Source organism: Meles meles, chromosome X, assembly GCF_922984935.1.
Source record: "Meles meles chromosome X, mMelMel3.1 paternal haplotype, whole genome shotgun sequence".
Classification (NCBI taxonomy): domain Eukaryota; kingdom Metazoa; phylum Chordata; class Mammalia; order Carnivora; family Mustelidae; genus Meles; species Meles meles.
In genome coordinates, this window is record NC_060087.1 from 23,321,137 (window position 1) to 23,346,624 (window position 25,488).

At 37.0% G+C, this 25,488-nt stretch overlaps 1 protein-coding gene across 1 annotated transcript; it reads left to right on the forward strand.

Moving 5' to 3' along the window:
* Positions 1–350: 350 nt before the first annotated feature.
* On the forward strand, positions 351–1,009 carry LOC123934421 (melanoma-associated antigen B10-like). Its single transcript, XM_045994509.1, is given in 3 exon segments — positions 351–492; positions 604–799; positions 802–1,009. Coding segments are annotated over 3 exon segments (546 nt in total).
* The last annotated feature ends 24,479 nt before the right edge of the window (positions 1,010–25,488 follow it).

Consider the following 25,488-nt stretch of genomic DNA (forward strand, 5'->3'; position numbering starts at 1 on the left):
AAATGTGAGCTGAGAGAGAATTCTCCATTGCAACACAGAGGGAACCACACAGAGCGTATAACTTCCCAGCCCTTGCTCTCAGTCCCAAGTTCACCCAGACAGGGCTGGAAGCTGCAGCCTAAGGCACTCTACTTCTGCAAGGTTCCCAGGGGACAGAAAAAAAGAAAAGGAGGCCTGTGGGGTCCTAGAGCACTGCTCTCATGGAAGCCCGTAAAAGCGGCTTTGGTTAAAGACAAAGTGGAATGTCCCTGGTGAAGGTGCACACACTATCTCATTCTCCCTCCTCTAGGTGCCCTCATTGCTTGCCCTCCTGCCCACACTACTGTCTACTGCCTCTAACCAGTGTCACCATGCCTCGGGGGCAGAGGAGTAAGCTTCGTGCCTGTAAGAAACGCCGTCAGGACCGGAGTGAAGCTCAGGGTGTCCAGGATGCTCAGGCCAGTGAAGCAGTTGAAGAACAGCCCCTCACTTCCCCCTTTCCTCCTTTTGGTGGTAATGCTCAGAGCTCCTCAGCTGCTGGGTCAGGTAGAAAATCCCAGGGGTCCCGTATAGCCCCATCCACTACTATTTCTGCAGGTGTTTCACACACAAGATCTGATGAAGGTGCCCAGAGCCAAGACGACGAAAGACCAAGCACCTTTCAGGCACAACACAGCACTGGTCGTTACGGTAGAACCCCGCTAGATGACAAGGCAATTCTTTTGGTGCAATTCCTGTTGTGCAAGTACAACATGAGGGAGCCCATAACAAAGGAAGACATGATGGAGTATGTCATCAAGAAGCACAAGGAGGACTTTCCTCATGAGGAAAACTCATCACCCAAGATTTGGTGCAGGAAATGTACCTGCAGTACCAGCAGGTAGCCAATAGTTATCCTCCACGCTGTGAGTTCCTGTGGGGCCCGAGAGCCCACGCCGAGACCAGCAAGATGAAAGTTCTTGAGTTCTTGGCCAAGATCCATGATACAGTTCCCAGTGCCTTCCCATCCTGGTATGAAGAAGCTTTGTGAGATGAAGAAGAGCGAACCGAGCTAGATTTGCAGCTCTGCTTCGTACTGGTGCCCTAGCTAACATAAGCCCCAGGGCCAACTTTGGCAGCTTCTTCCACCTGTAGTGAAACCTGAAGCACTTTCCTCACTTTGTGTTTGAAGTAGTGTGAGGGCTTAGGTAGTGCTAGAAGGAACATAGTGCATATCATATGTTCTACATGAATAATTTATAATTTGTCTTTTGCTGTTCAAAGTTTTAAAATGTTTCTTTTAAAAAAGTTTAATTAGCTTCACAATAAAAGTATATGAATAATATTAGTTACGTATTTAATGCTATTTATGACGTTCAAGAGTAAGAGTTGTGCTATTTTATCAAACAAACTGGGTAATCTTCCATCTTATTTAATGACCTGGAACAAGAGAACATAGCATTGGAATAGCTATTTCCTTAAAATGTGAAGGAAATTAGCAACAAAATAGCTGGGATCAAAAAATAGAGAAAAAAGTAAAAGATAGCCAATTTTTGGTTTTTCCTTATTCTTTGTCTTCTGTTGTTGTGTAAACTAAAAGTTATATACCTGAAATTGCTTCATTTGTTCAAGAATGTAAGAGAAAATGAACCTAATAAATTGCTTACTGGTCTTTTTTTTTTTAAATTTTATTCCTCAAATATTAACTGAGCATCTTCTCTTTGGAATGCGCCACAGTAGTATAGGGGATGGTAAGAAAAAAAAGACCAAGCCACCACCCAAAAAAGGAAGACGGTGAGATACACTTTAAGATCCCCCCCCCAAAAAAGTGCAAAGGATTAGGTTTGAAAGGAGGAGCTGGTCCAGGTGAGGGTTGTCAAGTGTAAATGTCCTGAGGCAAGACAATTTGGAGCCTTGGGAAACTTCAAATCCTCCTATGGGAGGGAAGTTTAAGTTAAGATGGGTGGTGGGTCAGTGGAGGGAATGAGGGTGGTGAACAAGGGCCAGACCCTTGGGTAGTGTGTCACAGAGTTGAGGAACTAAGTTTCAATGAAGCACTGCTTTTAGCAGCCACTTTGGGATCGTGAATAAAGCAGATGCAAATCTCTACCTGGGGAGAATTGCAGGTGCCCCATGCTCTGGTCCCAGTGCAGATGAACAGGTGGCAGAAATTAGGTATTTTATCCATATCATCACCGAGTTCTTCATAAATAAGGGTAATGTTTCCTTGAGGCTAGATGCCAAGAAACCACTGTGCTCTCACTCTTTGCCATGTGCTGGGAGAAACAGAGCCGGCTCCATTCAAAGGGCATTTAACTAGGTTATCCTGGGTAAAATTTAGCAAACTATAAGGGAGGGTTTGATTTTTGTAGGGGTAAAATGAATGAAAATAGGGGTGATTTGGATCAAAGGGTAACTGGGAGGGAGGTACAAGTAGATTTTTTTTGGTTAATTGGATTTTTTATTTGCATCAATCAAGCTAGTAAGAGAGTTGGTTCTTGGCACACATTTTAGGAGCTTTGAGTTGCATCCAGATAGGGAAGATTCCCCAACATCCAAATTAAATAATATATGCTCTAAGTGGGATGATTTACTAAGGTATTTTTTCTTGTTAAGCACAATTTTTTTTGCTGACTCGGTATACTGTATCCTACAGCACTGAATAGTCTCAGACATCTCCTAGGCTAAAACAACAAAACAAAATAAAAACCAAAAATTTCAGCAGGAAGTTTGGTGGTATCTGAAGTCAAAAAACCATAGCAGTAATTGCCATTCTCTATAGTTTCAGTGCACACACACTTTCTCTTTCACTGTGCCATGTGTTTCGCATACATTGTAAACATTCCAACAGTTCTAGAAGACAGGGCTTGGTAATGTGTTGAGTTCACACAATAAGCAACTGGACTGGGACTGAAGTTATGGTCTGAGTCCAGTGGAGCCCACACTGTTTCATTCTTCCCAGCATGAGGTCAAACTCTTGTCTCTTAATTACTTTCTCTTCTCACTATTCCATGATGGCTTTGAGGCAATGAAGGAAGGACCCTGTGGCCGAAGTACTAAAAGCAGGTCTAAAGAAGGAAGGTGCAAATGAAAATCAAGCACAATTTGGGGGTTGTTCATGGGGTTCATTTTCCTAGGATCCTCCTGCCCCTCACCCCAAGGTCTCTTGAGAGCTGGTTCTGCCCTCATCTCAGCACTTGTGTCCAGTCCTGGTACTTTCCTGCATGACAGCTCCTTCCCTTGAGACTTCCCTAGTGCCCCTCATGACCAAACTAGGATCTGACCTTCAGGCTAGCTTTCCTCTCTTGTCCTCTTCTGGAGGCAGCAGCTGTTCTTGGTGGAACAGACAATCACTCTCCCCTTTCCCTAACTTAGAGCATTCCAGTTCCCAGACTTAGAGCATCTCTCTCCCAGGCTCACCTCTGATAGCAATTGTCCTTCTGAATAATTTTGACAGTGAGGTTTAGACACCTTCTCATCTCCTCTAGGTGCTTCCATCACATCCTCCAAATGTTTTCAAATCTGTTGGTGACTACAGTCTGATTTGGCACAGAGTTTAGTGTTTCTTGGGATATAACCCTGAAGTTAGAGAGGAGGTTTTAGAAACCACCATAACATTTTTTTTTCATTTTTCCTTTTTTTCATTAACATATAATGTATTGTTTGCTTCAGGAGTACAGGTCTGTGAATCATCAGTCTTACACAATTCACAGCATTCATCATAGCACATACCCTCCCCAATGTCCATAACCCAGCCATCCTATCCCTACCCCTTCACCCCCAGCAAACCTCAGTTTGTTTCCTGAGATTGAGTCTCTTATAGTTTGTCTCCCTCCCCAGTCCCAGCTTGTTTCATTTTTTCCCTCCCTTCCCCCCATGAACCCCCACTCTGCCTCTCAAATTCCTCATATCAAAGAGATAATATGATAATTATCTTTCTCTGATTGACTTATTTTGCTTAGCATAATACTCTCTAGCTCCATCCACATCATTGCAAACTACCTCACACCAGCCAGAATGGCTAAAATTAACTAGTCAGGAAATGGCAGATGTTGGTGAGGATGTAGAAAGGGAAACCCTCCCTCACTGTTGGTGGAATGAAAGCTGGTTACAGCCACTCTGGAAAACAGCATGGAGGTTCCTCAAAAAGTTGAAAATAGAGCTACCCTATGACCCAGCAATCGCATTACTGGGTATTTACTGTAAAGATACAAATGTAGTGATCGAAAGGGGCATCTGCACCCGAATGTTTATAGCAGGAATGTCCACAATAGCCAAACTATGGAAATAACCTACATGTCCATCAACAGATGAATGGGTAAAGAAGATGTGGTATATATATACAATGGAATACTATCCAGCCATCAGCCACCGTGATATTTGCAGTAGAGTTTTAATGGCCTGAATTATTTGAGATTGGTCACTGACCACATTCAACAATAAGTGACTTTACCTTATTGGTCAAAACCAAAGCCTCCTGCATTAATTAGCAGATGAGAAAAAGTTCATGGAAATCACTTTCTAAACAAACATGTTACATAGACAGAATTTCTAAAAACCCAGGAGTTCTTCTAGTAGGTGGAAAATGGTTCCATGGCAGCCGTGCTATCTTTGATAAGAAAAGTCAACATTCTCCCACTGACTTTGGCTTTAGGCAGTAGTGCAAATACTCTTCTTGCCCCGAAGTTCTAACAATATGGATAAATAACAATTCCTTTTCCATACTACATCCATCCAAAATTCATCCCTCTTTTCAGAAGTAACCACAATTAAAAATTCGTGTGTTATTTTAAAATTTATTCTAGACTTTTCCTTATCTAGATGTGCTATAAAATACATTGTGAGTTTTTAATATACATAATAACAGTGTATATATTGTTTTGCCTCTTGCCCTTGTCACTGACTGAAGTGAATGCTGGATCTTTCCATAGATCAGACACAGGGGGCGCCTGGGTGGCTCAGTGGTTTAAGCTGCTGCCTTCGGCTCAGGTCATGATCTCAGGGTCCTGGGATCGAGTCCCGCATGGGGCTCTCTGCTCTGCAGGGAGCCTGCTTCCCTCTCACTCTCTCTGCCTGCCTCTCTGCCTACTTGTGATCTCTCTCTGTCAAATAAATAAATAAAATCTTTAAAAAAAAAAAAAAAAGATCAGACACAGGTCCACATCACTCTTTTAACTCCTCCAAGTATTCTAAATTGCACATGTGCTATATTTAACTTAACTATTTTATTCCTGATAGACACATAAATTGTTTCCCATACATTGTTATGATTACTAGAAATGATATTAACATCACTGAGCATTAATTTTTGGGCAAATACACATGTTTTCTTAAAGGAAAGACATAGAACATTGTAAACTGGATTAAAGTGGAAAAATGTGATGATTATAAATTTTTATAAATATTGCTGAAATTCTGTTCTAATAAAGCTGGGCTGATTTATTTTCTCACCTTTAATGCCCGTAAATAATTTATACACTCACAGGCATTTATTTTATCAGCTTTTTAAATTTTGGTCAAACTTTTGGGTAAAAATATATTCTCTCTTGCTTATTTTAATTTCCCTGTTTTCTAAGTAGGTTGAGCAGAAAATTAACTTAATCTCTCATCCATAGAAAGCGGGATTTCTTCAGTCATGCCTTGAATACCAGAATTCCTCTGGGCATGATTTAAAATTTTGAAATGACAATAAGATTTTTCGCTTTACTTTGAGGAAGAAGGATCTGATCAGAATGATCAGATGCCAGGGAGTGGGTCCAGACAGAACTCCCTCATCTAGTGAGGAACTTCAGGAGAACTTGGGGAGAGTGCAATGACCAGAGTATATGAGAGGGACCATGAAGTCCAGAGAGCACAGATCTTTGAAGGCCAGGATCCATGACCTAATCTGTATTTAAACTGTTATACGGTGGCTGTAAAAATTTTAGACACAGGACCTCTTATTCCAATTTAAGCCTTTCCCAGATATCCAATTCATGATTCGAAGGCAGAAAAATGTGTGTACAAAAGGGACTGTAAGCCCACTGTCCCACCCACTCAGTACTCCTTCATCCCTCTCAGGGCTGTGGGCCCTGAAACTCAAACAACTTTGGGGTTCACTAAGTACTGACAGGAAATCTGGGTGCTGGAAAACCCTTCTAGGATTCTTTTGGTCCTGCTTGTAAACATTTTTAGTGAGGACCAAAGTAGCATTTAGCATTTGCCTATTGAGGCAAAACACTTCTGAGCACTCTATTGATTGCTTATGAATTCTGTGGTTTTCCATTCTGACTAATGGGAACAGGAACTACTGTGAGTCCCGTGTAATTCTGGGACATATGTGGTTCTCATTTCCCTGGCACTTTGTATTGTGGATTCTACACACTTTGGCCCTCCCTAATTCCAAACTCCACTCCTTCAACTCAGGGCCATGGCAAACTCTCCCTGAGTTTCCACAGCTTGCACTAAGGCCTGGAAATTCTCTTAAGATGGTAAGGTGGGGCTATCATAAGGCTCACTTCTTATGTTTCCCAAATCTTAGTGCTCATTCTTCTTCATTTTCATCTTTTTTTGTTTTTGTTGTTGTTCTTGTTTCTGGCAGGAGGATAAATAAAGTCCTTGCTACTAATCATGACTGGAAGCAGAATGTGACCCTTTAAAAATTTCGTGTAAGTAGAACCATACAGTATGTTCTTTTGTGTCCAACTTTTTCACTTAGCATGTTTTTGAGTTTTGTCCATGCAGTAACAGGTAAAAGAGGTTTTCTTGTTTCCTTATGATTAATATTTCTTTATTGAGTAGTATTCCATGGTATAAATATTCCAAAATTTGTATACACATTTATGAAGAGATAGTCATTTCGGTTGTTTTCAGTTTCATGATGGAATAGATGTACTATGAACATTCATAAAAAAGTCCTTTTTTGTAGATATGTTTACAATTCTATTGGGTAAAGTTTTATAAGTGGAATTTCTGGGCCATAAGGTAGGCGTGTGTTTAATTTTATGAAAGACTATTAGAACAATTTCCAAAGTGATTACACTATTTTGCACTCAAACAAACAATGGACACATATTTTGGGGTACTTCACATCTTCCCTAACATTTTATGGCATCAATCCTTTTATTTTTAGCCATTGTAGTGGTTAGATAGTCTTGACATATTGTGGTTTTGATGTCAATGTTCCTGAAGCACTTGAATACACTTTTTCAAGGGCTTATATTGGCTATTTAATTATCTTCCTTTGTGTCTGTACAATTTTTTTGCCCATTTTTATGAGTTATTTTTATTATTGAGTTTTTGAAGTTGTTTACATATTCTGGATATAAGTCCATTGTCAAATATATGTGTTATTCTTAACTTATGTAAGTTGCTGACTTGCTTATGCATTAATTTTTTTTTTAGATTTTATTTCTTAATTTGACAGAGAGAGAGAGATCACAAGTAGGCAGAGAGGTAGCCAGAGAGAGGGCGGAGGCAGGCTCCCTGCTGAGCAGAGAGCCTGATGTGGGGCTGGATCGCAGGACCCTGAGATCATGACCTGAGCTGAAGGCAGAAACTTAACCCACTGAGCCACACAGGCGCCCTTTATGCATTAATTTTCTTAATGATATATTTTGTTTGGCAGATTTTTTTATTTTGTTGAATTTTGTTTTATCATTTTTTTTTTTTTTATTGTTAGTATTTTCTGACTTTTGTCTAAACATTCTTTGGCTACTTCCAGCCTGTGAAGATATTCTCCTATATTGTCTTCTAGAAGTTTTTTTTTTTTTTTTTTTTTTAGATTTTATTTATTTATTTGACAGACAGAGATCACAAGAGGGCAGAGAGGCAGGCAGAGAGAGAGAAAGGGGGAAGCAGGCTCCCGGCCGAGCAGAGATCCCGATGCGGGGCTCGATCCCAGAACCCTGGGATCATGACCTGAGCCAGAGGCAGAGGCTTTAACCCACTGAGCCACCCAGGTGCCCCTTCTAGAAGCTTTTTAAAAAAGTTTTTAATTTTAATTCCAGTTAGTTAACATACAGTGTTATATTAGTTTCAAGTGGACAATATGGTGATTTAACATTTCCAATGCATCACCCTGTGCTCATTCAAGCGTACGCTTAAATACCCCACCATCTATTTAGCCCATCTCCCCACCCACCTCCCCTCTGTTACTATCAGTTTATTCTCTATAGTGAAGAATCTGTTTCTTGGTTTGCCTCTCTATCTTTTTTTTTCCCCTTTTGCTCTTTCTTTTGTTTCTTAAATTATTCATAGGCGTGAAATCATATAGTAGTTGTCTTTCTCTGACTTTTTTCATAGAAACTTTAATTATACCTATAAGTTTTAGGTTTATAATCCAACACAAATTAATTTTTTGTATTGAGTTAGGTAGTGGCCAAGGTTTGTGTTCACCCAGTTGTTCCAAAACCATTTGTTGAAAAGATTTTCATGTCCCCATTAAATTTATTTGTTACTTTGTTCGAACATTAATTGATCATACAAATGTGATCCTAGTTCTGGATTTCCTATTCTGTTTCACTAATTTCTTTGCCTGTCTTTAGGACAATCGCAGACTTCCCTACTGAATCTTTATCATAAATATTGAAGCCAAACAATTTAAGTACAATAACTTTGTTTTCCTTCTTCAAGATTTATTGGCTAATGTATTTCCTCTTACTTTCCATATAAATTTTGGAATCAGCTTGTTAATTTTTATGAAAATCAGCTGTAATTTTAATAAGAATTATTTTGAATCTATAGAATGATTTTGTTTCTTCTTTTAGATTCAGTTTCTCTATTGAAATATTTAGTTGTTCCTTAAATATGTTTGTGTTTTCCTTTAAATCCTTGGACATATTTATAAGAGATGTTTTAAAGTCTTAGGAGGGTTGGGTGGCTCAGTGGGTTAAGCCTCTGCCTTCAGCTCAGGTCATGATCTTGGGGTGCTGGGATCAAGCCCTACATTGGGCTTTCTGCTCAGCGGGGAGCCTGCTTTCCCCTCTCTTACTGTCTGTTGCTCTGCCTACTTGTGATCTCTCTCTCTGTCAAATGAATAAATAAAATATTTAAAAAAATTAAGTCCTTGTCTGCCATCTTATTGGTCTCTGATTTTTTCCTGATTACAAGTTACATTTTCCTCTTTATGGATCATATTTGCCTGCTTCCTCACATACCTAATTTTTTATTGTATCTTGGGCATTATGAATACTAAATTCTGAAGGCCTAGATTTATTATTTTCCTTAATAAAAAGTTCAGGCAAGAAGCTAATTCATTTATCCATCATATTGTTCCTTTTGAGGCCTATCTTCAGATTTTAAGATAATTTATAAAAATAAAGCCATTATTCTTTTTTAAAATTTTTATTATTATTATTTTTTTATTTATTTTCAGCGTAACAGTATTCATTGTTTTTGCACCACACCCAGTGCTCCATGCAATACGTGTCCTCCCTATGACCCACCACCTGGTTACCCAACCTCCCACCTCCCGCCCCTTCAAAACCCTCTGGTTGTTTTTCAGAGTCCATAGTCTCTCATGGTTCATCTCCCCTTCCAATTTCCCTCAACTCCCTTCTCCTCTCCATCTACCCATGTCCTCCTTGTTCTTTGTTATGCTCCACAAATAAGTGAAACCATATGATACTTGACTCTCTCTGCTTGACTTATTTTGCTCAGCATAATCTCTTCCAGTCCCGTCCATGTTGCTACAAAAGTTGGGTATTCATCCTTTCTGATGGAGGCATAATACTCGATTGTGTATATGGACCACATCTTCCTTATCCATTTGTCCGTTGAAGGGCATCTTGGTTCTTTCCACAGTTTGGCGACGGTGGCCATTGCTGCTATAAACATTGGGGTACAGATGGCTCTTCTTTTCACTACATCTGTATCTTTGGGGTAAATACCCAGCAGTGCAATTTCAGGGTCATAGGCAAGCTCTATTCTTAATTTCTTGAGGAATCTCCACACTGTTCTCCAAAGTGGCTGCACCAACTTGCAGTCCCACCAACAGTGTAAGAGGGTTCCCCTTTCTCCACATCCTCTTCCACACATGTTGTTTCCTGTCTTGCTAATTTTGGCCATTCTAACTGGTGTAAGGTGATATCTCAATGTGGTTTTAATTTGAATCTCCCTGATGGCTAGTGATGATGAGCATTTTTTCATGTGTCTGATAGCCATTTGTATGTCTTCGTTGGAGAAGTGTCTGTTCATATCTTCTGCCCATTTTTTGATATGATTATCTGTTTTGTGTGTGTTGAGTTTGAGGAGTTCTTTGTAGATCCTGGATATCAACCTTTTGTCTGTACAGTCATTTGCAAATATCTTCTCCCATTCTGTGGGTTACCTTTTTGTTCTGTTGACTGTTTCCTTTGCTGTGCAGAAGCTTTTGATCTTGATGAAGTCCCAAAAGTTCATTTTCGCTTTTGTTTCCTTGGCCTTTGGAGACATATCTTGAAAGAAGTTGCTGTGGCTGATATCGAAGAGGTTACTGCCTATGTTCTCCTCTAGGATTCTGATGGATTCCTGTCTCACGTTGAGGTCTTTTATCCATTTCAAGTTTATCTTTGTGTACGGTGTAAGAGAATGATCGAGTTTCATTCTTCTACATATGGCTGTCCAGTTTTCCCAGCACCATTTATTGAAGAGACTGTCTTTTTTCCATTGTATATTTTTTCCTGTTTTGTCGAAGATTATTTGACCACAGAGTTGAGGGTCCATATCTGGGCTCTCTACTCTGTTCCACTGGTCTATGTGTCTGTTTTTATGCCAGTACCATGCTGTCTTGGTGATCACAGCTTTGTAGTAAAACTTGAAATCATGTAACGTGATGCTGCCAGTTTTGTTTTTGTTTTTCAACATTTCCTTAGCAATTCGGGGTCTCTCCTGATTCCTTACAAATTTTAGGATTATTTGCTCCAGCTCTTTGAAAAATACCAGTGGAATTTTGATTGGAATGGCATTAAAAGTATAGATTGCTCTAGGCAGTATAGACATTTTAACAATGTGTATTCTTCTGATCCAAGAGCATGAAATGTTCTTCCATTTTTTTGTGTCTTCTTCAATTTCTTTCATGAGTGTTCTGTAGTTCCTCGAGTACAGTATTACCCTGATCCCCAAACCAGGCAAAGACCCTACCAAAAAGGAGAATTTCAGACCAATATCACTGATAAATATGGATGCTAAGATTCTCAACAAGATCCTAGCAAACAGGATCCAGCAGCACATTAAAAAGATTATCTGCCATGACCAGGTGGGATTCATCCCTGGGTTACAAGGATGGTTCAACATTCACAAATTAATCAATGTGATAGAACAAATCAATAAGAGAAGAGAGAAGAACCACATGGTTCTCTCAATTGATGCAGAAAAAGCATTTGACAAAATCCAACATCTGTTCTTGATTAAAACGGTTCAAAGTATAGGGATAGAGAGAACATTCCTGAACTTCATAAAATCTATGTATGAAAGACCCACAGCAAATATCATCCTCAATGGGAAAAAGCTTGCAGCCTTCCTGTTGAGATCAGGAACACGACAAGTATGCCCACTCTCACCACGCTTGTTCAATATAGTATTAAAAGTCCTAGCAACAGCAATCAGACAACAAAGAGAAATAAAAGGTATCCAAATTGGCAACGAAGAAGTCAAACTCTCTCTCTTCGCAGATGACATGATTCTTTATATGGAAAACCCCAAAGATTCCACCCCCAAACTACTAGAACTCATACAGCAATTCAGTAATGTGGCAGGATACAAAGTCAATGTCCAGAAATCAGTGGCTTTCTTATACACTAACAATGAAAATACAGAAAGGGAAATTAGAGAATCGATTCCATTTACTATAGCACCAAGAACCATAAGATACCTGGGAATAAACCTAACCAAGGAGGTGGTAGCCATTATTCTTGAACTATATTAGTCCTATTTCTACAGCCTATACTTGTCTAAGATTACTTAATTACTTTGGGTGTTCAAAGATGGCTGTCCTCTCTGTATATTCTATATTTAAAAGTCTTCCAGCCATGTTTGTCTTCCAATAGTTAGTTGTTAAGCTCACTGCTCTCTAGTATATTTTAAATTCTGCAGGTAGTTTTCCTTTGCCCAGCCTCACAGAGTCCTGCCCTTCATAAAAGCAGCTTAGTGTTCAATGAAAGACCCAAGGGGTCTTATGTATATTTCTGGAGCATTAACCTAGCTCTATTCTCTCCAACAACTTGCCCTGCAAATTTCAGCAGCTTTACTATTCTCAAACTCTGATTACTGTGTCCAGTTCAATAAGGCCTCTATGCTCTGTTTTGGCTTATCCTCCTGGCACAACAGTCTAGACATTGCCTCTGAGCAGAAATATAGGGTAATTCAGGAATCTACCTCACTCATTTTCCTACTTCCAGGGATCATAATTTTGCACTATTTTCCAGTCACTTTATATATTCCGCCTCTTTTAAAAGTTGTTTACAGCAATACAAGTGGAAGTTCTCCTGATTTTTTTTATAATGGCATTTTTATTTATTTATTTTTATTATGTTCAGTTAGCCACTGTATAATGGCAATTAAAAAAAATTCATTTCAAACTACTTTTAAACATATAGAAAAGCCACAGTAACAGAGAGTTTCAATACATACCTCACCCAGCCTCCTCCAATGTTAACATCTTAGATAACCACCATAAAACTACCAGAACCAGGAAATTAGCATTGTCCTAATAGCATTAACCAAATGAACTACCTCATTCAAACTTCACCCTTTTTTCCATTACTACCTTTTTTAAGGATCCTAATCACTGTCCCACATTGCCTTTAGTTGTTATTTCTCCTTGGAGTCCTACATTCTGCAACAGTTCCTCAGTCTTTCCTTGTTTTCATGACACTGACAACTCCAAAGAATACTGAACAGTTATTTTGCTGAACGTCCCTTAGTTTGGGCCTGATATCTTCTCATTATTAGATTAAGGCATTACTTCCTTGGAAAGAGAAATGGTAGAAATGGTGCCATGTCTATTTCATTACAGTATATCACAGTATCACATATTACAACTTATCTCAGTATCACATATCATAACCTATTTCAGTGTTACTGGTGACATTGACCTTGATCATCTGATCAAGGTGGTTTCTGGTGGACATTTCCACTGTTAAATTACCATAATTTTTCCTGCAGTCAACAAGTATAGTGAGGAGATACTTTATACAAATATGTTCTCTCCACAAACCCACTGATTCTAGCACCCATTAGTAGATCAAGTATGCAATCATCACCACTATGGTACTTGCCCAACAGTGTTTCATTTCCCCTCTTTACACAGTTATACAAGGAGTAACTGTTATATCTCTTCTATCTATATATTTAATCAAGTATTTATTTATATCTTTATAAATTCCTAAATATGTTTTTATTCTTTGGGTTATAATCCAATACTAGCATTATTTATTTTGTTGCTCGAAGCTTTGGCCATTAGGAGCTCCTTCTCCTAATGCTGTATTCTTTCAGTAACATTCCCTTTCCCATGTCTTTTGAGAACTTTTTTTTTTTTGGTTCCATAAAAATATTCCAAACTCAGCTTGATATTTCCTGTTCCAGTCTTAAAGACATGGATCCCTGTTTTCTTTTATAGAAGAATGATGCTTAGAAACCAAGATATTGGCACTAGGTATGCAAAGTTCTACTGGAATGCAGTTGCTTCCAGGCCCTCTGAGTAGACAGGGTTGGGAAATATTTGTATACTAACCCACATATACACATATATCTATTTTTAACTGTGTGTATGTGTATATAATGAATTTATACTGATACCTCAGATTCCAATTCAACACCATAGGAATCGTATTAATTTTCCCACTTTCTTTACTTATAATTTCTTTCTCCACCAGTAATGAATCTTAGTTTTATTATTTATTACCTATTTACTTATTTGTTCAATTCCAGGATACACATAAGTTAGTTTCAGAATTTCTTATCAATACCTGTGTGAGAAACACATTTACTTACTATGTAACATCCTTTGTGCATAATTCTTTTAGTATTTGTCTTTTGCACCCAGCCAAGTAATTGTTTTCTGAAGTTATTTAGGTAGTTCTTTTCCCCCTTATATTCAGTATGGTTATGTTATTGCTTTTTACTAGAGGTAGTTTCATTTGTTAGTGTTCGTATCCCATGTTGGATTTCTTCCACATTCTGATTGATTTTTACTATTTGTCTTTAAATGGCAGCATTTCTTAATTGAGTATTTATTTATATTTATTAATTCTTTACCAACAGACATCATCATAAATGCAGTATGATGTAGAGTAGGTAGCTTTGTAATATCAGCTGGCAGTGATCATAAGGATGTGCCAAAATATACATATTCTGATATTTAAATTAGAAAAATCTGTGTCTTTCTTGTGCATTCCTGGGGTGCTTTGTTTGTTTATTCAAGTGAATGCCTCATATTTATTCACTTTTTTCTACATACTAATTCACATACAACAGTTAAAATGTTTCACATTGCTTCACATATCAGGGCTCAACCTGATCATATGCATTGGGTTTAATTCTTGAAAGCAAGGAATTTAATGTCTCCATATGGCCATTAAAACTAGCTGAGGCACAACTATTCGTCATGATGTTGATGTTGGGTCCTTTACTGCTTGTGTCTTTTTTTATTATTGTTGCCAAGTAACTGAAAAAAACTCATGCAGCATTGCTGAGGATAAGACCTTTCCCTATTAAGAAGAAAAAGATGACAGCCTGCTGTGTGAACAATAGAGAAACTACCCTTATGATTCCTGGCACAAACACTTCATCACTAGGGGTGCATTTTTACCAAAAAAAGAGAAACTCTTTGAAATTTTTCTGTAAAATATTCTGTTCCTGTTCACTGACATGAAATTTTTAGAGCTTTTAAAGAAAAAGATAATATGTAAACTGGCAGGAAAATGGAGAAAAAAATCCAGAAAATGTATTACACATCTGTCTTTACCAAATAGTTGGTATCTAAAAACTCCACATTAGGAGAGATAGAAGTGATTATTACGATCCCACAATGCATCTTGGCCTTCTTAATTCCAGCAGAATAAACCTCCTCCCACTGTGTTGTAGAGAAGGATAAAGGGTCTCAAGTCAGATCAAAGGCCAAGTTGTGATTATTGTGAAAAGAAGAGAAAGGACTGCATATTCTTTTTTCATCTGTCTATCCTTTCAAGATAAAATGTCCCATTTGAAATATTTGTCCCATGAATGTCAAAACAATATCAGGTAGTAAAATTGTATCAGTAGCTCAATTCCATGAAAAAATAGCCTTAAAAAATGGAAGCCCATAGAAGCACAGAAACTATGTTCTTTCGAAACATATCTTCTTAGCATACCACAGTAATTTCTCCAAGAATAAAATTACTGACTTTAACTCTCATCTGACATTTAATCCCTTTTTGTAAGTAAGAATTTTTTCATATAATATGGAAATACAGAAAATTCATGTTTTTAGATTTCTCTTCATGACTAGGACTCTGTTAACAGTTAGAGATATTCTTGCTTTATCAATGAATGAACCATTTAATGTATATGTTTTACTTTACAAGTAAAGAACACTACAGGAATTTAAGATGTATACCAAAACTGATGTGTTCCTCTTTAAAGCACACATTCACTTTTAAGCACTTCTATCTGTTAACAAATAATCATATCTTTATTCATATAGCTTTTCCCAGGAATAGCTAAATTCCTCCCTTTATCCTTTCTAAAAAGGCAGTTAAATGCAACATGCTGTTTTATTGTCAAATACTTTAACAAATACAAGAAACAGTTTATCTAAAAGTAACCTGAACTATTTGCTGTAGGTGCGATGGATGCAAATTAATTCTCCCTTCTCTCATGGTATTTAAGTGCATATTCTTTTACATAAATCACATATTAATATATACAAGATGAATATCTTTGACAAGTCCTACCTTTGAATATGATAAATAAAATTAATCCAGTATTGACACCAGGAACAAAATATATTCAAGTCACACGATGAGGCACAGTAGAATGAATGAGCCTATACTCATCTGTGAGCCAACATTTAATTTCTCCAAGCCGATGTCTCAAACCAAGAACTGTATTTTTTAAACCACTTTATTATGGTATGATTGACATATAAAAAGCTATGCATATTTAACGCATGCAACTTGATGAGTTTAGAGATATGTACATACCCATGAAATCCTCATCACAAACCTATCCAACACTTCCAAAAGTTTCCTACCACCCTTTAATTAATTAACTAGTTAGTTAACTTGTGATAACACAACCTAAGATCCACCTTCATAGCAGATTTTTAAGAGTACAATAGTGTTGTTAACTATAGGCTCTATGTTATGCAGTAAATCTCTAAGATCTACTCTCTAGCTTCTTTAGGTATAAGATTAAGTTGCTTATTTCAGGTAGGCCTGTATTGCTACATACTTCCTGCTTAGGACCACTTTTGCTACATCCCAAAGGTTTGGGACTATCTGTTTTCATTTTCATTTGCTTCCATGTATTTTTATATTTCTTTAATTTCCTGGTTAATCCATTCATTAAGGACGTTCCTTAACCTGTACATATTTGTGGTCTTTCCAAATTTTTTTTCCAAATTTTTTCTTGTGTTTGATTTCAAGTTTTATAGTGTTGTCAGAAAATAATGCATGGTATGATCTCAATCTTTTTGTACTTTTTGAGGTCTGATTTGTGACCTAGTATGTGATCTCTTCTGGAGAATGGTCCATATGCACTTGAAAGGAATGTGTATTCTGCTGCTTTAATATGAAATGTCCTGAATATATCTGAATGTATCTGTTAAGCCCATCTGGTCCAGTATGTCATTCAAAGCCATTGTTTTCTTGTTGATTTTCTTGTTGCTTAGATGATCTGTCCATCGATGTAAGTGAGGTGTTAAAGTCCCCTACTATTATTGTGTTATTATCAATGAGTTCCTTTATGTTTGTTACTAATTGTTTTATATATTTGGGTGCTCCCATGTTGGGAGCATAAATATTTATAATTGTTTGATCTTCTTGTTGGATAGTCGCCTAATATATATATTAGGCTATAAATATGTGTGTGTGTGTGTGTGTGTGCGTGTGTGGAACCTGGTGTAGCATGGACCTCTGCTGGTCTTCTGGGGGATGATCTCACCATGCTGGGACATGCAATTTTGATCCTGAAAGGGTGGATGCACCAGGGTACAGGATTGTGTGACATGGAGCACAGCAGACTAGACAACCAGTGTCCAGGTTAGCTGTCCTCAGCAATTGTCTCTGTGCCTATGTTGAGGGGTGGGGGAGGGAAATGTTCCAGCTCTTTTGTCTCTGGAAAGGCAATGCCACCCTCTGAGATGTGCTCCAAGAAGAGAGAACAGCCTCTTTCAGTGTGTCTTAGGCAATCCTCAGATCATGTCATCTGCCCAGGAGCTACCTGCCTGCCCTCTCTACAGAAGGATTGTAGGGCCCTCCAGGGGAGGACACAATGGGGATCTCTAAAACGTCAATCTTTTAGCCCCACTGGTTGCAAAAACTCATGAAAATCAGACCCTCTTATTTTCCCAGTCAATAGCTTTGGGGATGTGTTCTTGTGTGAGCCCCTGTGCACTCCTCTCTCTTTCTCATCTTTGCAACCAGAGCTCCCTCTCCTCTATAGTACCAGCAACCTATTTCTGCCCCCCCAAACCATATCTCTGCACCTCCTACCTTCCACAATGTGGCCCTTTGGCTCCCTCTAGCTGGACAGTTTATTCTGTCAATCATCAGATCCATTTCTTGAGTATTCAGAATGATTTGATATTTATCTAGCTATGTTTGAAGAATGAGGCAAGCTTAAGGTCCTCCTACTACTCCACCATCTTAGCTCCTCCTCTGTAGGCCAAGAACTTTAAAAGAGATTCTCCCTCACTGAAGAATAGGGATATCTATTAGACCTATTCAAAATTTAGAAAATCATGTGCATTAACACTAATTTTTTTTTTTCTTAAAGTGAATCTTGCTACTGAATAAGTGTTACTCTACTGAAGGGACTGCTATCACTCAATCTGGGAATCCACTATAGTGTATACAAATTTTGTATGTATTAATGCATTGTAGTTTTTCTCCATACAAGAGGTTCAATATCTTTCATTATATTTTTTTAAAAAGTTGGTGATTCTAAAAGAGTTGAGAAAATTTTTCCTAGTGTCTACCATAGTACTGGAATTTTAAGTTAAATTCTAAGATTTATTAATTTTATCTTGTTAATGGTCCTGCAAGGAGAAGGTTACTCATTTGTATATGGTTAGGACAGCTGGCAAAACGGCAGAATGGATAAATTCTAGTGTAAAGAAATATTTGCTTTTGGATATAAAATATGAAGTGAAAGAGTGAAAATATTTTATTGAGTTAAAATTATTCCCCTGGGGTGCCTGGGTGGCTCAGTGGGTTAGTTAAAGCCTCTGCCTTCGGCTCGGGTCATGATCCCAGGGTCCTGGGATCAAGCCCCACATCGGGCTCTCTGCTTGGTGGGGAGCCTGCTTCCTCCTCTCTCTCTGCCTGCCTCTGCCTACTTGTGATCTCTGTCTGTCAAATAAATAAAATCTTAAAAAAAAATTATTCCCCCCAAATTAGTCAAATGTAATTGTTACATAATATAGCAAATAGATGTAGCATATAGGTCATTTTACGGGGATTTTTAAAATATCATTTAGTATTTGAAATGCTTAAAATTATATATATGTAAATAAGATACATATAAGAATGAAGTACAAATACAGTAAGTTTAAAAACTAATATATGTGTATATTTATATATGCACATTTATGCACACACACACTTTGTACATTTATTTAAAATGTTTTTGGCAGCCACTGAAACAAAACACAGCTTAAACTATACTAAAAAACAAAGAATTTTATTTCCCCATATAGCTGGCAGTGAAATTTTAAGTCAGGCTTCAAGTTTGGATTATGCCAATAACTTTTACTTTGTTTTCTTAAAGTAATCTGATATTAGTCAGCCTTCTCTCTCTCCTCAGCTTAGTCACAAGGTAGCTGCAGTTTTGGGCTCCACAACAGTATATAACAATTTGTATAGGATAAGAAAAAACTCTTGTATTTTAGCACTCCAAGAGACCTTTTTATCCCCGCCTCCCCCAACTACCTATTTATGTCACTTGTTCAACTTCTGTCCACTTTCATATGTGTTAATTAGCTTAAGCCAAACAGGCTCTCACACCAACAAGATGGGGTCAGATTCCTCTGAGGTAAATGGAATGAGAGTATTGAGTGTTTGATGTAAATCAAGACTCTGTTAGGATTCAGGGAGAGGGGAATGGATGTTATGAGAATTTAAACAACACCCATTACAACTGTATACTTCTGTATATTTTAATCAATAATAATTAACATTTTGATGGACAAGTATCTATAGTAACCTAAGTGATAAAATTATATTTTGCATCCTGTTTTATCTATGGCTATGGTGAATTTCTAAATGCATCTCATTTTATTACTATTCCATACCTTTTAAAAATGAAAAATTCACTAAATCAAAAAAAGGAAATATTTAATTATAAATAAAATGGGTTTTAAATCTTTCATGAGTGTATTCTGTGCAGGGAATTCTTGATGATTTCCTGTATTATGAGAGATAATGTCAAGCCCAATTATTTTAAGTCAGGCTGAATCTTTCTACATTAAAAGTGCTGAGATGAAAGCCCTTCAATTTATGGGTATTTTACCTAGAGCATAGGCCTCAGTCTTTGAAATATTTTAAGTGAAGTTCATTTTTCATTAAGCATTAAAAAGTTTCACAAAGTTTCTCACATAGGGCTTCTAATTTGGTTTGTCTTTACAAAGCTGGAAAGTTTTTTTTAAAAAAAATATGTCAGCTGTTCCTCTGTTTGTTCTCAAATACATTTCTCTCCTTCTTTCATTTCATACCACATTGGGGCTGACCCCAGGAGAAATATTTCTCCCAGATTCCTGGGTCAGCTGGCTTCAACCGTAGTCTAATGATGGGAGACATTATCAGAAAATGGGAGAATAAAGGGTATTTCTCACTATCTGCCTGCTAATGGGGCATTTTCAGAAGTAGGTACTTCTCTTCTGTGGCTCTAGTTCTTGTAAGAATTGATTCCAACTCCTCTAAGAGACCCTGGATTCTGGGCTCCAGTAACCCCATCTCTTCCCTATATCTCTTCAGCAAAGGCACTGCAGCATTTTCTGAGATTGCTGATCTCTGAGTTGCCTCATGAATTCCTGTTTGGTTTTGCAGCAATTCCATCAACTGTGTAATCATTCCCAATATTAAATTCCCTCTGTCTTAAATATTCTGAAGGATTTTTCTTACCAGAAATGGTGTATAACTGGTTCATAATTAAACAGTTGTATTTAATTTACCTGTCCTTAACCTTCTGTTATATGTTTTCTACTTCTCTACCTCCACACTTGAAGGTGTTCTAGCAACATTATTAGTGGCATAAATATTGCTACATCCAATGGACATGTTTCACTGTATACTTCTGCTTTGTTTGGCACTGCTGACTATTCACCCCCTTAAACTATTTATTTCCTTTATCTCTTCAGTGCTAATCTTTATTACATCCACCTCTCTGATCATCTTGCTTTAGCTCTTCCACAATCTTCCACCCCTTTGCTCAATTTTTTAAAAACAATGTTATTTACTTTCACCTTATTTTTATGATCTATTGGATAAAACCTTCTTAATCTTAAGATTTAAAACACCATTTATATGTTGATGTTTCTCAAGTCTATCTCTCCATTACCAAATACGTAACTGGACTTCAAAAGCATATTTTCTAGCATTTGCTGGATAATTTCCAAAATTGGACTCATTATCTTCTACTTTCAGGAAACACACACAGAGCAGAAAAAAACTACAGTAACCTATCGTTTTCTATTGCTTATCATAATCCAGCTAAACACCGATGACAAAAACATGGGATTACTGACCACTCTATCTACAATGAATCTTTTTTTTAATTTTTATTTATTTATTTTTTCAGCGTAACAGTATTCATTGTCTTTGCACAACACCCAGTGCTCCATGCAATACGTGCCCTCCCTATTACCCACCACCTGGTTCCCCCAACCTCCCACCCCCCGCCCCTTCAAAACCCTCAGGTTGTTTTTCAGAGTCTTATTTAATGTTATTCATACCCATGTGTGGTCATCTCCTACCTATGTAACCATTAGAATATTGCAAAAATGACTATTTGACTTCAAAGCTAGATTATGAAAAGGTTTGAAACTTATAACTTTCTCTATTTCTTAGATAATTGGTTGTAGGGAAAGCCAGCTGACATTTCATGGAGATACTCAAGTAACCCTATGGAGATGTTCATTAGTAAGGAAATGACTTCTCCTGCCATATCCAGCAAGGAACAGGCCTCCTGCTACAACCATGTGAGTGAGCAATCTTGAAAACAGATCCTTCAACCACAGTCAGGCCAGCTAACATGCAGCACTGCTGACATCATGACTGCAACCACATGGGAAGTCCTGAACCTAAACCACCTAGGTAAACTATTCCAGAATCCTGACCCACAGAAACTGGGAAATAATAAACGTGTATTGTTGTTTCTAGCCACTACGTTTTGGGGTAATTTGCTATGTGGCAGTGAATACCAATACAACTATTCTGTCTCTCTTACTCCTTACTAATCACCAAGTTCTGTCAATATCATTGCCCAAATATTTATGGAATCCACCCTTTCATCTCCAAGTACTATTGTTCTAATTGGGTTCTCATCAACTCTGGCTTGGAAATAGTTTTTTTTTTTTTTTTCTTTGTAGTGTGGTTTTTTTTTTCCATTTTATTTATTTTTTCAGCGTAACAGTATTCATTGTTTTTGCACAACACCCAGTGCTCCATGCAAAACGTGCCCTCCCTATTACCCACCACCTGTTCCCCCAACCTCCCACCCCTGACCCTTCAAAACCCTCAGGTTGTTTTTCAGGGTCCATAGTCTCTTATGGTTCGCCTCCCCTTCCTAGATGTCCATCAACAGATGAATGGATAAAGAAGATGTGGTATATATACACAATGGAATACTATGCAGCCATCAAAAGAAATGAAATCTTGCCATTTGCGACGACATGGATGGAACTAGAGAGTATCATGCTTAGTGAAATAAGTCAATCAGAGAAAGACAACTATCATATGATCTCCCTGATATGAGGACATGGAGAAGCAACATGGGGGGGTAGGGGGATAGGAGAAGAATATAGTTATTTTTTTTAATGAAAGCAAAGGTTGACTTATTCAGGATTAAAAAAAGGCAATAAAAATATTTGGTGAGAGCAGTCAATATGAACCAGACAGAGTATTATTAATGACACAATAGTTCACAGTCAATTTGCAAGACTGACTGAATAGAAAGTGGTAGGTTTAAGTATAGTGCTGAAGGTTTAATCACTGATTGAACCAGCTGGTTTCACTCCATTCAGTGTAACAACCACAGTCCTAATGATCACCGTATTATATAGGCAGATGCTCCTGGTTTAAATGTGAACAGACCAGTACAATAATGGAAAAATAAAGCTTAGTAGATGGTGAGTCACTAGCATTATGTTAACTTTATAAGAACAGCATATTTTTTGGCTAGAAAATAACCTTGACTATTGTAATTGACAGCCCTAAATTTGTGAACTTAAATAGGTTAATTCTTCATTTTAAGTACAGATCCAAGAATATGCTAGAAAACAACAATTACAGAAATAAGACAGTACAATAAAACATTACTCTAGAACTAGAGGGTCTTTGACATAACAAACATATTGAACAAAAGTACATATTGACCTTATTGTTTCTGCCCTGGATAAACATTTGAAAACATGGCATGGTAGTCAAATTGTCTATGGACTCTGAAGAATATTAAAAAAACTATTAACTTCAACAATTAATTTATCTTCTTAAAAATTTAGGACATTAATTCAAAGGAAAAATATCTGTTAAAGGACCTCAAAGTTTTGATCTCAACTCAGATTTATGGGATATTTGGCTAATATTTATATTTTTACTCAGTATTTTTTTAAATTTATTTTTTATTGTGCTATGTTAGTCCCCATACAGTACATCATTAATTTTTGATGTGGTGTTGCATGATTCATTGTTCGCATATAGCACCCAGTTCTCTATGCAATATGTGCCTTCCTTAATATCCGTCACCAGGCTTACCCATCCCTCACCTGCTTCTCTTCCAAAACCCTTAGTTTGTTTCCTGGAGTCCATAGTCTCTCATGGATCCTCTCCCACTCTGATTTATCCCCCTTCATTTTTCCTTCTCCTAATGTCCTCCATGCTATTCCTTATGTTCCACAATTAAGTAAAACTATATGATAATTGACTTTCTCTGTTTGACTTATTTCACTGATCATAATCTTCTCCAGTCCCATCCATGTTGATGCAAAAGTTGGGTAAAGTTCTTAAAATGATCTTTTCTTCTAGTATGGTGCCCTTCGAATCCATTCCCTAACCCACTTTTTAAACCATTTACTTAGAATTCAAATTAACCATTCCACTTTTATACTTAAAAAAAACTCCAATGTTTCTTCTTCATTAAAAGTAAAGTACTTGCCATGGCATACAAAAGTCTTAATAACCTGAAATCTTTTATTTTCCAGCTTTATTTCTTACTATTTCTCTGAACTCATTCTGTACAACAGAAGCACTATTTTTAGACCTTGACACCCAGCAACTATATACCTCTGTGCCACTTCTCCCAAGTTTCATCTTCTTACAAACCCTTCTGTGACCTTTTTCTTGACTAACTCATTATCAACTTTTGAGACCTAACTCAAGGATCATTTCCTCCAGGTACATTTCCATAACTTTGGAAATCCAATTAAATACATTACTTTTGTTAATCTATATGATTATTTAAATACCCCTATTATAGTACTTAATATGTCCTAACAAAATTTTTAAAGCATCTGTTTCCTTACTACTGCGTGTGCACAGTGGACTTAATGTGTGCATTTCTTTCAAGTTCTTGTGTTGAAATCCTAACCCCCAATGTGATGGTATAAAGTCTTTGGTAGATAATGAGGTTTTAAGGGTGTAACCCTCATGAATGGGTCTAGTGCCCTTATAAAAGAGATCAGAGTGAACTCTCTAGCTCTCTTTCTAATGTGAAGATAAAATGAGAACTCAGGGATGTGCAAACTGGAAGAGGGCCTTCACCAGAGTCTGGCCATGTTGGTACCTCCAAATCAGACTTCCCCTCTCTAGGACTGTGAGAAACAATTGATTGTTATTTAAGACACTCTGTTTATGGTATTTTTGTTAAAGGAGCCCAAACTGGCTAAGACACTGTAGAAAAACAAATCTTTGCATGGGTTTTGAATAGAAATCTATTGGTTGCATGCTTTATTTACTTGTAGTTTGCAAGTCTGTAAATGGAACAAATAGAGTCAGGGAATTACAGTTTTCTGAATGGCAGAGTTTGAGAGATAGAATAGACAGATTTAGATAGAACAAGAAATAACGTTGGATCAAATTAATTTTGATCTATCCATACTATCCATAATTCTATGTGCTAAGTGACCATTTACATTTTTATAAGAAATGTTTACTAATGTAATAAACCAATAATATTTCTGTGGACAAACTGTCACATTTATAAATCTTGCTTCATTTTACTACTTATTAATAAGCAAAAGGAGAAATTCTTAAAACTAAGAGAATAGATTATACATAGTTTGATCTTAAATAGATTTTTATTACACAGTCCTTTCTTCATAGTATTCTGAGTTAAATGAACATATTATTTAAAATTTACTTCCTTATCTTTAAGGAGGTATGTAGTAAATTTTCAGGATTTTAAGTCAATAAATATAACTGTAAATTCCCATTTCTCTGATTATCAGTTTAAAATAAGCAAAGCTTATAATACTTAATGTCCAAAATGATATACATCTGAATTTCAGGAATTCTGTCAATTATTTATGTACATTTAGTATGTAGAAATTTCCCAGCCTATTTTAGACACTTCATAAATATTGTTTGAACAAGGATGAATTGGATCAACCAGAACAATGATATCACTCATTATTAACATATTAGCTATGAGCTAGCATGAGTAGATTATCATTCATTTAAGGTTTGAGTTCTCCAATTATCTGAAAATATAAACATTAAAGACTAAAATATATTTTAATAAATGAGACACTGTAACTTAGCTAGATTTGCAACAAATTTTAATAATTTGATCAGCATCCTAAACATGGTGACTAGTGACATCAATGCCCACTGCATGAAAGAAAAATATTTTTCTAGGGCGGGGAAGACATATATGCAGGGACAATGAGGCCATTTAATTGGAATGATGTCTAAAATATTAAATAACATTGTTTATCTGTTTATTTTCTATCAGACTTAGTATCTTTCTATAATAAGGATAACACTGTAGGTGTAGATGAAAGAGAAATGAGAGAAGCCTCCGACTGAGAGTAACAGTTGGCAAGAATGGAGGAAACCACAGATGTCAACAACTATGTTAAAAAAACATGATTGGGAGAATTCAGAGAGTAATTTAAACTCTGAAAACTTTAATAATGTCAGGGAATATTATTGATTT